This window comes from Lolium rigidum, chromosome 2, assembly GCF_022539505.1.
Source record: "Lolium rigidum isolate FL_2022 chromosome 2, APGP_CSIRO_Lrig_0.1, whole genome shotgun sequence".
In the NCBI taxonomy this organism is placed as follows: domain Eukaryota; kingdom Viridiplantae; phylum Streptophyta; class Magnoliopsida; order Poales; family Poaceae; genus Lolium; species Lolium rigidum.
In genome coordinates, this window is record NC_061509.1 from 223316156 (window position 1) to 223332304 (window position 16149).

The 16149-nt window shown below is 45.9% G+C and overlaps 1 protein-coding gene across 1 annotated transcript; it reads left to right on the forward strand.

The window, feature by feature from the left end:
- The first annotated feature begins 8196 nt into the window (after window positions 1-8196).
- LOC124690596 lies at window positions 8197-10606 on the forward strand. The gene is made up of 3 exons (XM_047223959.1): window positions 8197-9458; window positions 9581-9747; window positions 10064-10606. Exons 1-2 carry the CDS (start codon window positions 8197-8199, stop codon window positions 9702-9704), a joined length of 1386 nt encoding a protein of 461 aa, XP_047079915.1. The 3' UTR covers window positions 9705-9747; window positions 10064-10606.
- The last annotated feature ends 5543 nt before the right edge of the window (window positions 10607-16149 follow it).

The following is a 16149-nucleotide window of genomic DNA, read 5'->3' on the forward strand; positions in this document are numbered from 1 at the left end:
TTTGGGAGGCGCGATCTTGAAATCTGACAATTTGGCGGGTCCTCTCTGGGGTAGCCCAAAACAGAGAGCCATGATCAAGGGAAAGGTTAACAAGAAGGTTTGTCCTAGTATTTACCCTTTCCTCTTCAGCCACGGTATCAGTAAAGGAGCCTATGAACACAAAGAAATAGAAAACTTCAAGAGACGAAGAATGAAGACGGAAGATAGTGAGAACGAAACAAACATACCCGACATATCTGCACTGGCCTCATTCAGTATTTCGAGCATGAAATTTTCTCGAGTAGTTGCTTTTTCAGCCTCGGAAGCAGCAACCTCCCTGGCAGCCATGGCCTCGTGAGCTTGTTGAAGTGCAACTTTTTCGGCTTCAGATGACTTGCGAGACTTTTCCATCATCACAAGTGTTTGCTTCTTCGCATACTGAAGTTGTTGCCGAAGTTCATCCAATTCTTGCGGTAAAGAATCTTCGGCAGGTGTAGTACCAGCAAAAGCTCTCGTTGAGTGAGAAGAAGGTGAGATATTGGAAGGACCAGGAGCTGGAGCTGGCGTATAATTGTCAAAAATCAACTGGAAAAAAGAAAATATTTCGACATCAATCACTGAGTAAAGATAGGTTTCCATTCATTCCATAATATATACATGTCTATTACAAAAGAAGGACCTCCTACAGACCTACGGAAGCAGTTATCGCCAAAGAACACTACGGCGACAACGCCAAAAGGAAGAAGTACGCTAAAAAGAAAAAGCAAAGAGGCATTCAACTAGACCTCCGGCCTTGATGAGCTAGGAGTCGAAGACGGCTTGATCCCGAGATAGGCCAGGATTTTCTTCGTATTGGGCTTAGCTGCCTTGATCAGCGACTTCCACTTCGATTGCTCTATCTGCTCAGTGTCGCCAACTTTTGCCCAGTCGATAGTTTGTTGGCTATCGGCAACCAAAGCAACAGTATTTTCAACGGCGACCTTCATATTCTCATGACGCAGCTTTAGCACAAGATCTTCTGGAGGATCAAAGCATTTGGCCAGATTAAGGAAAGTTGCGGGTTCCTCTTTCTTTGGGAAGAAATAGGGAAAAAGCCGCGACAGCCCTGCTTTAGCGCGATCAATGCCTTCGCGTGCTTCTGACCCATGAAACTCGAGAAAAGAAAGGGCGTCGAGAAGAGGATCATCGTCGGGATCTTCAAGTTCAAACTCTTGACCCGTTCTATCTGTCAAAAAAGAAACTTCTTGAGCAACAAACGAGTGCAAAAAAGAAAACACAAAGGATATGAAATGGTTCAGATACTTACTGAGAAAGCGGCGACTTTGTGTCTTTATACGCTTAAGGATCGCTTCCTCGCGAGCAGATTGTGCAGTTATATGCTCGCTCAGCGAAGTCTCGGCAGCGTGAAGCCTCTTCCTAAGATCTTCGACACTAGCAGCTTCAGTCTTGGCCTTGTCAGCTTCTGCTCTAGCATTAACAGCATCTAATTCGGCTTTCTTACGAGCCTCTTCACTTTGCTCTAGTTTTTGAGCAAGTGTGTTAGCACGCTCGTTAATAGCCGCCATTTTTTCTGCCAAGAGAGACAAAACTTCGTTCAAATATCGACAACAACGAAGTGACAGAGTAATGGTAAAAGCAGCAAGGCATCACCTTCAGTTTTGTTGGCATTATCACGATACCCAATGAATTGAGCACCGATGCGAAGAAGTTCTTTGATCATGGGCTGTTAAGAAGAGAGAGGGACAAAGCAAGAAAATTTCGGTATAAGAGAAATATAATGGCATTCAGAAGCTAGCAGCGGAAGTATAGACAGTGACAAAAGTATGAAGAACTTACATCATCCAAAAAAGGGTTAGAAGAGCTACTCAATTGGAGACTCGGCTCCGGAATCGCTTCAGTCCTTGCCCTTTTTGGCGAAGGGACAAGGGGGCTCGAAGGAGGAGTAGACACGCCGACGTTTTGTTGAGGAGGCGAGGATTCTTCTCCTTCAACTCGCGGCTCTGAAATAACTAGGGTACGTGACGTACTCGTTCGAGCAGCCACATCCAAAGTTGGTGTTTCTTCGTCATCATCACTGTAGAAAAAGAGGTGGCAGCATAAAAAGCAAGGCAAAGAAAATTCTTCGAACAGAAAAATAAAAAAGAAAAAGAAAAAGACAGGGAACTCACGAACTGATGAGACTCTCGAGATATGGGTCATATGCTGCCTTTCGCGGTGAAGGAGCAACTTCTTCGGGTTGGGAGGTCCCGGAATCTTCGACATTACTCCTTTTCCTTTTGTTCTTCGGAGAAACAGCAGGAGGAGGAGATTGTGCTGAAGTAGTACCTTCAGAAGCAGCATCCTTTTTAATAGATCCCGCAGATTTTCGAGAATCTGCGGGCTCATTCACAAAAGAGGGGGCCTCCTGGTTGTCATCGGTGACAACGGCCCTTTCCTCGACATCTCCACCTTCAGGAAGAGGAGGAAGAGAATCCATAGTAGGATGGTTCTGCAGAAATATAACGACAAAAGAAATATAAGATAGATATCAAAACAATGAAATGCAGGAAAAGTTCGGAACAAGATAAAAATTCGAGAAGACAAAATACCTTGGGGAGAGGATTGGTGGAGCTGTATGGTTCCACGCGGCAAGAGGACGGAATAGGATCCCTCTTGCTCAGCGAGGAAATTCTTCGAATAAGCTTTTCCAAGTCCTTCACAGACAAGATCTTTCGACAACCTATTGGCGTCATTTTCACCAAAGATACGTCCAAAGGGGATTTTTGCGAGCCCGAAGAGGCTGTACTCTAATCCGAAGAAAGTAGGCAGTGATTTGAACACCGTAAAGCTCTTTGCCTCGAGTATTTTGAAGCTCACGAATACGAGACATAAGCGCTTCGTCGCCTTTTCTCTTCTTCGGAAGCTTCAGCATCCCAAGAGCGGCGGCGTTGAATTTTGGCGTTTCCGTCAAAAGGGACTATGTTGTGCTCTACAGAGTTGGCACTTTCTTCGTGTATGTAGAGCCACCTTTTGCGCCATCCTTGGACAGAATCAGGAAATTTGACGTCGAAGTAATCAACGTCAGTTCGGACACAAATAACAACACCACCTATGTTATAAGTGGCGTTGTGGGAGCCATTGCGGCGGAGGCAGAAAATGCGTTTCCAAAGAACCCAATTTGGAGTGATTCCAAGGAAGCATTCGCACAGGGTGATGAAAATAGAAATATGAAGGATGGAATTGGGGGTCAGCTGGTGCAGCTGAATCCCGTAGACAAAGAGAAGGCCGCGGAGGAAATCGTGAATTGGGGGAGAAAGGCCGCGAATGAGATGATCAACAAAACTAACCCGGTACTCCATTGGAGGGTTGGGGTAGCTTTCTTCGCTGGGAAAACGAATGGCGTCTTCCTTCTTCATCAACCCAAGCCTCTTCAGCATGTTGACGTCTTGGTTGGAGATTTTAGATCTCTCCCACTCAAGATCTTCAGCGGCCATCTTGGATTCTGGAGTACTGTGACGAGTGAGTCGAGTGCGCGGTGGCATCAACAGCACTGGGAAAAGCAATGCTCGTGCGTGCGGAAGATCACACAGAGTTGGGCGCAAGGGAAGTTTTTGCAGAGGGGAGCAGATGTGCGGCGCAAGCGAAGGAGAGAACCGAGGTTGAAGAAAGGTTTATATAGGCTTCGGGAGAAGTAATGAACCGTTGGATGAAGAAATCATGTGGTGGAAAAAGATCTAGTAGATAGGAGGGTAAAAAGGTATTTTTACTAAGGTGGAACAGCACAGGCGTTACCGTACGTGCGCCAGGAAAAGCGGAGGACGTGTGTCCCCCACTTGCACGACGTGTCAACGTGGTGGGAACAATGGACCCACAAGGCAGAAAAATCCAGACTATTAATAGAGCTGAAGTGAATTTGACGAAGGAAAGTATGTCGACAAGAAAAATAAAAGGAGAATGGCGACAGGAGAAGTTATTTGAATACTTCGGGAGCCTTTGGTCAGAAACAAGTTTTTGCCCAAATGCTCGGGGGCTACTTTGATAAAAGTAAAATTTCGACTATGGCAATATAGAAATTGCGGGAGCCTACAACCAAGCACAAGTTCTTGGCTGTAGCCTCGGGGGCTACTCCCATCGGGAGCGCTGTTCGCGCACCCGAGAGAAAAAAAAAAGAGAAAAGAGAGAATATCGGGAAATAATGGCAATATAGCGACAAGGCGGACTAAAATGTTGAGCCTACAAGCAAGCACAAGTTCTTGGCTGTAGCCTCGGGGGCTACTCCCATCGGGAACGCTGTTCGCGTGCCCGATGAAATTTAAAAAGGAAAAGAAAGAAAGATAGAAAAGCAAGAGAGTATATTTCGAGTTATAATTAACTCTACATATACTCCCATCGGGAGATTAATATAAGTCATATTTGACTCGATAAAATGTGCCATTCCAACAGCCGGAAAAGCACTCGACAATATATTCTCGGAACGCCAAAGTTGCGATCAATTTCCGAATGCCGCAAATTTGCGAAGGTAAGACCCCAGATCCGTTCTGCTGGGCGTGGCATCGCCGAAGACTGCGCTCTGCTACTTTTATCCGTATCAACAGATACGAAGAAAAATCCTAACGGACGCGTTAGGTACTCGATAAAATTGACTGGGACTCGACAGAATGGTAAGACCTTAAGCGGCACCTGTCGAAGTTTGCACCAGTATCCCGAGATCATGTCCAGGGACGTGATCTTGAAGTAGGTTTTTGCGGATTGCCACTAGAGCAGTTAACTAGTACCTGATCCGTCAGATGAACTAGCCCCAACTACCAATATCCCTGTACAAAATAAGAAATTTATATAAAGAAATATAGAAAAGTTTAAATTGTCGAATAAAAATAAACAGTGGAGATTTTCCCTGACTCTACGATTCAAGCAAAATCTCGGGGGCTATTGACATAGGCATCCCAAATGGGCCTGCCAAAGATAGTACCCGGGGTTTAATGAAGGCCCACTACCCGAAGAATAAGAAGGTTCGAGAGCCCAAGATATATTAAGGAAAGTAGAGTTGTAATAGGAAGTGTTGTTTGTAATCCGGCGGGATGAGTTAGAAACCGTCCCGGACTCGTAACTTGTACAAAACGAAACCCTCGGCTCCACCTCTTATATAAAGGGGGAGTCGAGGGACGAGGAGATCATCGAATCATTGTTCACAAACCCTAGTTTTCATAATCGTCGAGTACTTTTCGGCTGAAACCTTCAAGATCTACTTGCCCTCTACTTCTAACTAAACCCTAGCCTATAACCCGTAGGCATTGACAAGTTGATACCTTGTCATAGCTCCCTAGTGAGATTGTCCCATTCAACCGTCTCGGCGAGGGAAAAAGGACGCCTAAACCGCAAGCGCCAACCCGGGCCATCCCTAGCCCCCAACACCGTAATGAACGGTGAGTCACAACAGCTGAAAAGCACCGGGTACCTGTCCCTGAGCGGAGCGGTGCCCAGCCACCAATCCAGCCAGAAGAACGTCTGTTTCCCATTACGAACGCAATGCTTCGCGCCAAGCTTAAAATACCACTTGACTCTCTGGATGGAGTTCCAGAATTGCGATCCCTTGGTAGGCACCAACGGCGAGAAGAGGTCATGCTCCCCGAGGTACTTAGCTCTAATCAGATCAGTCCAAAGCCCATCTGCATTGTGGTAGAGCTTCCAAACCCATTTGAGCATAAGCGCAATTTTCATATGCCTAGTGTTGAGGATACCCAAACCCCCAACCTCCTTAGGCCGGCACACCGTTGCACAATCAACCATGTGGTACTTACGCTTATCCCCCACCCCTTCCCAAAAGAAGCGGGAGCGAACCTTGTCAAAAGACGCATGCGTTGAGTCAAAGAGCATGAACAAGCTCATTGCAAACAACGGAAGGCTTGACAAGCAAGAATTCGTCAGCTCCAGACGCCCCGCTGAAGCCAAAAAGATACTCTGCCAAGGATCAACCCGTTTGGCCACTTTCGACGTCAGGAAATCCCAGTCCGAGGCGCGAAGCTTTTTGTTGCTCAAAGGCAAACCCAGGTACTTGATGGGGAATTTCCCCAAGCGGCAGTTAAGGAGCCGAGCCACCCGCTCCTGCTCCAGAGGCGTGGTCCCAACCACGACAACCTCACTTTTAGCAAGATTGATCTTAAGGCCGGACATCAGCTCAAAACTAATCAAAACGAGCTTTAGATTGGCAATACCCTCATCTGACGGCTCAATCATCACCATAGTGTCGTCTGCATACTGCAGGTGAGTGACTCCCCCAGGAATCAAGTGCCGCACCAGCCCCAAAATGTGTCCAGCCTCCTTAGCTCGCGACAGCATGGCCGCCAAGGCGTCGACCATGAAGTCAAAGAGGATGGGAGACAGCGGGTCTCCCTGCCTGACCCCTCGCGCGTTCTGGAAGAAAGGGCCGATTTCCCCATTGACGTTCACCGCCATTTGGCCACCCGAGACCAGCTGCATCAAGCGGTGAACCATAGTGGCGGAGAACCCTTTCCGACCTAGAACTTCGCGCAGAAAATCCCAGTCCACCCGGTCAAAAGCCTTCTCAAAATCAAGCTTCAGGAAGAGGCCCCCTAGCCTTTTAACCCGCAACTCGTGAGCAATCTCGTGCAACGCCAACACTCCCTCGTGAAGGGCCCTGCCCCTGATAAAAGCAGTCTGTGAGCGGTCAATCGTCCTATGTGCTAACGGCGGGCGAGACGCATAAGCCTTAGAGACAAACTTAAAAATAACATTAATAAGGGCGATCGGGCGGAATTGCTTAATAGAGTCAGCCCCTTTAACTTTGGGAATCAAGGACAGGATCTCAAAATTCAACCGTGAGATATCCACCCTACCTAGGGCAAAATCATTCAGAATCTGGAAAACAAGGGGTTGCAGGGTTCCTAGGCTAGTCATACTGACATCATCAGAGTTCGCTGGTCAGGGAGGCAACGATGATGATGATGGGCGACCAAGGCGGCAAGGGTGGCAGGGGCGGGAGCCTCTCGTGAAGAGGAGGAACGTCCGGGAGCGCCCCTTGCGCTGTGGCATAGGACATCGGCAACCTCTAGCGGGCTCGTGGCGTCATGGCAGGGCAAGCCAGTGATGTCACGGTGGTAGGGGCGGAGCGGAGCGGCGCGGGACGTGATGGCAGGGTGCACTGGTAGGGGATGTGGGCATCAACGACGAGAGGAGTGCGACGGCGGGAGGGTTAGGCAGGCGATGGAGATGTTCATGAGACTAAATCCCTAGGGGGAGAATAAGTGATTAAGGCTCATGTGATTTGGTGCAAGATCATGGCTAACGAGAGAAGGATATGGAAGATTTGGTGGCAAGATCAAAGCCAACAAGAAAGAAGAGCAATTAGTTGGTTGCATGCGGGAGAGAGGATATCTTTTCTAATAAATTTTGTATTGATTACGGGGATTGATGATTGATAGACTGCCATGATTAGCGCTAACACCAGGAGGGGTACTTACCGTGAAAACAGAAGGGTCCATTGTACGTCAAATGGAGACTCTTCGATTAGATGGAAGGATTCAGATCGTCCCAATCTTCACCATCGGCGGAAGATATTTTGCTCTGTCTTGATCGGAGGAAACAGAGATAGGGAGAATAGATTAGAGGGTCCGGATTGTTTTAATGACGACCACCAACTAAGTGCGTTAAGTGTCAAACGACCAACTCCCATTTAATAGTAAAGATTTGAGACGTGGTATATATGCAGCTGATAAGCTTTGATGCAATAAAGTATGTACTGCGGTGTGCGGAGGCTTCAGTTATCGCGAAGTATAGGAAAATGCATCCATTTTCCGTCAACGTCCTGCTGGCTGAGCTGGAAGGCGTCACGCCCAACTACGTCTTCTTCATTTCAAAACAAGAAAACACCGTCTTCTCCACTGTTCCACTTCCACCCGTGCACAGAAGGGCGAGTGGTCGGCGGCTTATCCGCGGCGGCCTGTGCTTCCATCTCCTCACCCAACTCCGGCGAAATCGTCAGTTTGTTCCCTGGTTCCCCCTAAATCTTAACCCTCTCCTCTCTCATTTTGCCTTTCGGATACACGGCGTGATTTGTAGTAGGAATCGGTGCCGATCTCAGGTTAGAGCAGGAGATTGATTTTCACCCAATCCGACCCGAGCTCAGGGTCCGAGCAGTGGCCTGTATAAAATAGCTTAGGGGCGGGACGGAAAAGAACCAATCAAGCCCAAGCTGTGATTTGAAGAAGGAATCCGCGAGCGATGGGGAAGAAACTGCCCACTTTTGCCCCGGCGGCGGGAAGGAAGAGAAAAGGTGCCACCTTGGCGGCGCTCACCGCGTGCAAGCGCCCTGTGCCGACGCGAGCAACCGGCGGCTGGGCGTCCCTGCCCACTGACATAGTTGGCCTCATCACCCGCCGGCTCCTGGCCGGCGACGGTGACGTGGTTGATTACATCTCCTTCCGCACCGTCTGCTCCGGCTGGCGCGCCTGCACGCCCACGCCCCGCGACCCTACTCTGCGGGATCCCCGCCTTCGCCCGCGAGGCTGGGTCGCGCTCTGTGGCGGCGACGCCGTCCGCCCAGACGATGCCGGCGAGATCGTCTTCTTCCATACGCGCACGGCCAGGCGCCTCCGAGTCCTCCTCCCGGACCTCCGGTGGCACAGGATCGTCGGCTTCACCGATGGCCTCGTCATCCTCATGGACAAGCGTACAACCGAGATCCGCGTGCTGCACCCGTTCACGCGCGTCGTGGTCGATCTCCCGCCCCTCCTCCCCTTGTACCACGAGGTGGTCAGGCAGAAGTCGTCTCTGCTTGACATGAACGCCGCGGTATGCAGCAGCGCATCCTCCGCGACCTCCATCGCCGTGGTGGTCTGGTTCCCCTACACAAACGTGGTGCTCGGTGCCGACCACCCAAATTCAGACTGGAAGGTCCTCCACCGAGGGCTTTATGTTTGGAACACCTTGCCCTTCCAAGGAAGGCTCTATGCCACCACCCTGTCGCGTTCAAGCAGGATCCTGCAGCTATACCCTCCTCCGGGAAATGAAGACTTCGAGAATTCTGTGGTGGTTGGTCATGTTCCATATTTTGCTGACCGCGTGTATTGCGATTTTCTACTCGTGGAGTCTGGTGGACGGATGCTGCTCGTCATCCGGCACCCAGCTCCTGGTACAAATGCGTTGGACTGGTCGCGACTAGTAGTCTTCAAGCTCTATGAAGTGGATGTGAACAGCCACCCCTGTAAGCTTATCCCGGTGAACAGCTTAGGTGACCGCTCGCTGTTTCTCAGCGGCGACCGATGCCTGTCTGTTTCAGCCAGGGACCTCCATTCCTTGAGCAGCAACTCCATCTACTTCAGTCTACCACATGACCCCATCGTGGTGCATTCGCTGGGGTCTGGTTTGTCCGAGCGGTTATCAGAGTCCTGCCAAATACATGACAGGAAGGATAGGATCCGCCCATCTGTGCGCCCCTTCACCGTTGCTGATCATCTTATCACCTACTGCAATCCTCGTGAGTGGTATGTTTTCCTTCTCAGTCCCCTCCCTCGCACAGTTGCACCTCATCAGTATCCACCGCAATGAAATGAATGTACTGCGTAATTCTAATTTCTAGTGTCCTTCTCTTCCTCAACATATGCAGGTCTAAAGGACTCATGTTCCACGAGTACCAATACATACCTGAATCGTTCAAGGAACTGATTGAGAACATCCGGGCACAAAACGCGCAGTTGAAGATTCGACGTGTCACTCTGCATTCGCGCTGAAGGAGCAAACGCCAAGCTTCACATTACCCAATGAGTGATGAAGGTACAAATGACGCCAGTAGAGAGACACAAAATTGCCAGTAGACAGACACAAAATTCTTACATCTGTCTCAGTTAGCATTTTTTTAGTCACACACTGTTTGCGATCTGATTTTATCATGTTGTTGCTTATTTGATTTGATTTGTGCAAATTGCAGTTAGCAGATTTCTTCCAAGCGCATTAGCAGTCTTATTTAAACATGCTACAGCTAAATATGTTAACACTAGTTGTTGCAAGCAATATATATATATGTTATCTTAGCGACTATATGAGTGAACCAATCTTATTAACCTTTTTTGTGAACACCAAATGTTTATAGGTTCTGAAAACATACAGAGAAGAAGAGAGGAGACAGGATTATGAAGAGACTTAGTTTGCTAGGCTTGCTGAGAACTTGGGGAACTATGTATCTGTCCAACTATATGATTATATTGGAAAAGGAAGATCCAACCTCAGTTTGTCACCTCATGTTAATTCCCGAATAGGTGTATTTTCTCTTGAATAACATGTTTCAGAGTTGTCTTCTAAACGAGAACCGCATTGAACTCTGACTATTGTTTGTATTTTGAGAAAGTATGGGCCTGAGGCCTTCATGTAACTGTTTATAGGTTCTGGAAAACATACGGAGAAGAAGAGTGGAGGCAGGAACATGAAGAGACTTAGTTTACTAGGCTTGCTGAGAACTTGGTGAACTATGTATCTGTCCAACTATATGATTATATAGGAAAAGGAAGATCCAACCTCAGTTTGTCACCTCATGTTAATCCCCGAATAGGTGTATTTTCTCATGTATAAAATATTTCATAGTTATCTTTTAAACGAGAACCGCAGTGAAACTCTGTCTATTTTTGTACTTTAAGAAAGTGTGCCCCTGAGGCCCTCATGTAACCGTTTTCGATAAATTACTCTCCCTATTGTATCCTGATAATGCTAACCTGGCTGGCATGTGGCATCCTTGCATCGAATTCACTGCATGACATCTTTTTCGCGAGGATTTTTATATTGTGTGTTCAGCCACTATCTTCTTATGCATTTGGTCGTAGCTCATCTTACAGATAATTTGGGATCTGCACATTGAACTTATAACAGACTCGTTTGTGAAAAAACTAAACTAAGTACTCCGTATATATTTCGCCCTCTAATGTTGGTGATTGTAGCAAGATTCCCCTGAACTCTTTTTTTGTATGATTTTAACCCTGACTTAGTCAATAATATTATTCCCTCTGATCCATAATAAGCATCATGGTTCTAGTTCATTTTTTGACAAATTTGAACTAAACCCAAGAAACTTATTATGGATCAGAGGGAGTAGTTAAATCCCCCTAAGCCAGCTATTGGGTGATTTTGGATTATATTTTTGGTGGTTTATGGCAGTTGGTTTCTGCAACGTGGCGCTGATGTGGAGCTGAAGAAGTGGAGAGAGTTACTAAAACTTCAGAACATAGTGAAGAGAAAGCAGAGGAAGATGGATTAGCAGAGTATGTAGAGGAAGTAGCATATGCAGGAAATGCAGATGACTGTGCATCATACAGTTGGCGGAGTCCTGCAAAATACATGACGTGAAGGATAGGATTCACCCATCTGTGCACCCCTTCACTGTTGCTGATCATCTTATCACCTACTGCAGTCCTCGTGAGTGGTATGCTTTCCTTTACAGTTCCCTTCCTAGCACAGTTGCACCTCATCAGTATCCATTGCAATGAATGAATCTATAATTCTAATTCTAGTTTCCTTCTCTTCCTCAACATATGTTGGTCTAAAGAACTCATGTTCCACGAGCACCAATACGTACCTGAATCTTTCAAGGAGCTGATTATGAACATCTGGGCACAAACCGCACAAATGAAGATTCCATGCCTCGCTCTGCATTTGTGCTGAAGGAACAAATGCCAGGTCCACATTACCCAGGGATTAATGAAGGTAAAAGAAAATTCAGTTGACAATAAAGGCACAAACTTCTTACAACTGTCCCAGTTGCACCTTTTTGTCACACTGTTTGTGATCTAATCTTATCATGTTGTTGCATATTTGACTTGACTGGTGTAATTTGACACTGAACAGCAGGAGCTCCGCTTTTGCATTATAGTAGGGGGAAAGATGTTCAGTTACAAGAAAGGATCCGATGCATCCAGGAACTCAAGGGGAGCTTAGACAGCTGCATGCTCAAAAGCTATCTCTAACAAATGCACATCACCTCTAATCAAATTATCTAGAAACTCGGTTTTCATACTGAAATACTGAAAGATGCGGCGCCCCCTTTCCTTCGAAAATATGCCAAATGGCATAAACAGTGAGAGTGGCCTCATGCTTCCTCTGCTCATCCTTGGTTCGATGACTGATTTTATTCCACCAAGCTTGAACAGTGGAAGAACTAGTGGCCACCTGAACAATTCTTGGGTGGGTTGAACCGCACCTCCTTTTGCCAAAGGACAATGCAACACAAGATGGCAGCATTTTCCAAAGTCTGATCGCACAAACAACATTTGTGGTCATCCTCTAGCCAGCAGCCGATACACAATCTAATTTCTACTCTGCAATATAAAGTAGGTGAAATTCTTGACCTTGCCTTCGACCCCAATGGTCCAAACTCTGTGAAGATCAGGCTAGAGGATCCTTATGAAGAATTCTTGCCATAAGCTGAGCTGGCTGAGTACTTCCCATCAGCCGTGAGCATCCACGTGATCTTGGCTTCTTTGCGCTGAAGGTTTTACCAACTAAATATGAGTCCGAAGTGTGATAAACTGATCCAGAAGTTGTTCGTTGCTAATTCCCTCAAGACCACACATCCACCTTCTCTTGGACAGTGGAAATTTTACCGTAATAGATTTTTGTCTGGTCAGAGAAAAGAGATCACATGTTGGTAATAGTCAGACGAACTTTGAAAAGTGTTTGCGGCTAAAAAAAAATTGATGCTTTGGAACAATCACATGTTGCCTATCCACGTTGACATCAAAATCAGATGCGAAGAAAGAGACTTTTCTGGTCAAATCTGGCACATGGGCTGACTCTTTGTGCCGTGGATTTATTGATTTGAATATAGCTGCACGTAAGTATCTTCACTTTGCTAATGATGATTTACCATTTTGGCCTTTTCATACCCACTAACTGAAATTTGTGCACCCATGTTAACAATGTCATAACATGTCTTCTTGTTGCAAATTAGTAAATGCAGAATGTGAGTTGTACATAGTTTCTTCCCCACAGCAACCCTTGACTTTTTCAGCCTGTTTTAGAAAATAACCAATGTAATATAGTACATGACAAGAACGTGTATGTCTTTTGCTTTTACATCATGTGCATGCTTTCTTAATTTTAACTCATGGTTGATCTACTGGTTTGTCTGCAGAAAAGAAGGTTGATCTTTGGGAGGCTGAGCGAACGTTCTGAGGTGGAAGGCCCAGCTGTTCCGTGGTACATGGAGGCGGCAATGGGCACCAGATCCGACCTTGGCAGGCCCGATTTCTCGACAGGAGTAGCTGGTGTAACCGGCTTTTTCCATCAGCAGCAGCATTTCGGAAACTTCAGGTAATCCTTGTTCATGGTATATTCTCCCTTACCATGAGTGGGCATGTTCACGCGATACTGATTGCACCTGTTCATGTTCTTCTAACATCTGAACCGACTATCCTATGCGGTGATTGATACATCTGTATCATTTGGCTTGGGCTTCTTCAGTTCTTAGGATTGTGTATGTGCCATGCATGTTCTGCTCTCCAGTTGTGTTTGTGAGTATCTGCTGTTCCATGTAGAACCAAGATCTTGGATTATTTTAGACAATTGTAATCAGACATTAAAGAGAGAAGGCCCAAGGCGGAGACGTTGTTAGAACTTTTCCTCCCGTCTCCTCTCAGCCGCCGCCTCAACCCTAGCCGCCTCTAGTTTATCCTCCTCCATAGATTGGTTCCCCCTCCTCCGGTCGGCTTCGCTGGCGTCGGGAGGAGTGGGGAACCCGATCTATGCGTAGTTTCGAATAAAAGTATTGTTTTCATTAGATTATGTTAGGATTTTGGTAGCCGCCTTCTTGTTGGTTTCCCCTCAATGGAGATGGCATCGTCTGCAATAAGTGATCTTCTTCCCGGCGTCGATGGTGGTGTTGAAGAATCACAATTTTTTAGGTATGGATCTTCAGATCTTGCTTCGCCAGATCGATTTTGGATCTTTTGTCGTTGTTGCCGCGAGGAGGATTATCCTCGCAGTTTTTGTCCCGGCTGCTACGTCCTCGACAATGGTGATTCGTACTCTCGGCTCTCCATCGACGACGACAAAGCTAGTCGGTTATTATTTCCTGATAAACTGGTGTTGGTACTCTTGCCGATGTTGTATGACTGCTTTAATGGTTGTGTGCGTGCACGCAGCCTTGGCATTGCGGCTCAAAAAATTATGGGAGAACTTTCGTCAGTATCTACAGGTATATGGTTCGTTATCTATCTTTGGCTGCCTTCGAAGAGTACAAGATTGTGTTCGGAAGAAGAAAGAAATTGAAGACCTCGAAGATTTTTTATTATCTTTTAGACTTTATTTTGTAATCGTTGGAGTCAGTTCATGTATCTCTACCATGTACTATTTGTTGCTATGAATATATGTGGTATTGATTGTCAAAAAAAAAAAGATCTTGGATTATTTTTCTCTGATAGTATGTCTGGAAGGCATGAAGATAGTACAAATTTAATTATTTTCAAGAGTATTTGCTAGCTTAGGAATACTTTTGAAGGACTTATAGCTGCTCAAATAAAAAATTCAAGACTGTTTAAAATGCGTGGTGTTTCCTTCATAAGAATTTTGTTGTTTTGGGATAACCATGATTATGTCTATTTTTGCAAGCATTGAGCTGACCCAGAGCACTGGTATTGTAAAGGCAAATCTTGCCTGCAAGATCATGCCTGCAGTTTCTTATTGAGTTTAGAACTTCAGTATTCTTCTTAAAATGATGTTTTGGCACATGGGAGCGTATGCTCCCTTTATTTTGAAATACATGTTAGACACATTTTAAAATGTCAAAAAATTTGAAACAAAAATTTCGCACGTACATCTTCATGTGCTACACGTTCACAAAGTCGTTTCATGAAAAATCGACATGTCATGTGGCGTGTGTAAAAAAGTCAAAATTCGGTGCTGAAACAAAGACTTATCACAAGTTAAATTTTCTCTTTTTCGCTCAGACTACAAAAAATATCATTTTTTCGTGAAACTTGACGAATACACATATATTATGGAGATGTACATGTAAATTTTTTTGTCAAATTTTTTTAACACTTGGAAATATGTTTTTATGGTAGAGGGATCATACGCACCCGGGAGCCGAATTGAGTTTCTGAAAGATCTTCATGTAAGTAGAATGACACTTTTACCGCTTCTGAAAAACTCAAATATGCCATCTCACTGGAGTTTTTGCTAGAGTTGTTCACAAGCGCTAGTAACACCATGATTTAGAGATCTTGGTTAGAAAGTTGTAGAAAAATAGCTCACACATCAGCCAACTAACAGAGCTTAATTCAATATGAAGATATTTTATGTCTCATCGTAGGTTTTGTAGTTCATGCATGTCTCCTAAAGCAACATCAAAAACTAGCATGAAACCAATTGGATTAGTTCTGTCCACGTAACAGCACTGTGCACCCTCGATTACAAAATCCGCTGAGTATACAGGCCTTTGCCAGACTATATGTGATGGGTTTAGCTTTGATTACTGTCATTAAATGAGGCTTTCTGGGTTGGACCTGGCCGCTGCTGGAAGAGGTCACCCCGGGGCTGGAGGCTGGCGGGGCGGACACATACGCGGTTGGAGGACGGCGCCGTGGCTGCAGCCGTGCCTGAGCTCGCCACAGCTGCTCGTCCTCGTTGCCACAAGCCAAGTGGTAACTGTCCGGCCACCAGCGCCATCCAACGGATCTCCCGTTCGTACCAACCTTCTTCTCAGATTTGGTGAGTTCTTTAATGGAGGCAATTCAATCCGTGGTTTCTCTGAATTTTGCATGCACAGAGCAACGACTATAAAAAGCAATGGACAGATATTTGACAAGCTCCGGCAAAAAAATTGCCTGGACAGAACAATGTCTGTTCATCTCCCCAGAATTGGCTCATATTTGAACAGTAGAGTCGTACCGGTGTTTTCCATTTTCTGTAATGGTTACAGATTTTTCTTACAAGTTTAATTTTTTTGCCAAGATTTGTATGCTTTGAAACTTTGGCGCTCGGGAGACTAAAAAGTGCTGCTGAAAGTTGGAAACACGAGTATTATGGTAAATACTGTAGTACACAGTCAAATACATGTATTTTTTGAATTGTTATTCTCTTAAATGAAGAAAATGGCATGAGTAGAGGTATGAAGAAGTTAGAGTGGCATATCTCCAAGTCTAGCTTTTGTAATGACATTTTTCCAGGAAAACTGCATTTGCATAAATCCAA

Excerpts from the sequence above, each read along its gene's own strand:
- LOC124690596 (XM_047223959.1), top strand. The coding sequence starts at position 8,197 with ATGGGGAAGAAACTGCCCACTTTTGCCCCGGCGGCGGGAAGGAAGAGA. Across the intron at positions 9,459-9,580 it reads TACTGCAATCCTCGTGAGTG|GTCTAAAGGACTCATGTTCC; the intron begins GTATGTTTTCCT and ends CAACATATGCAG.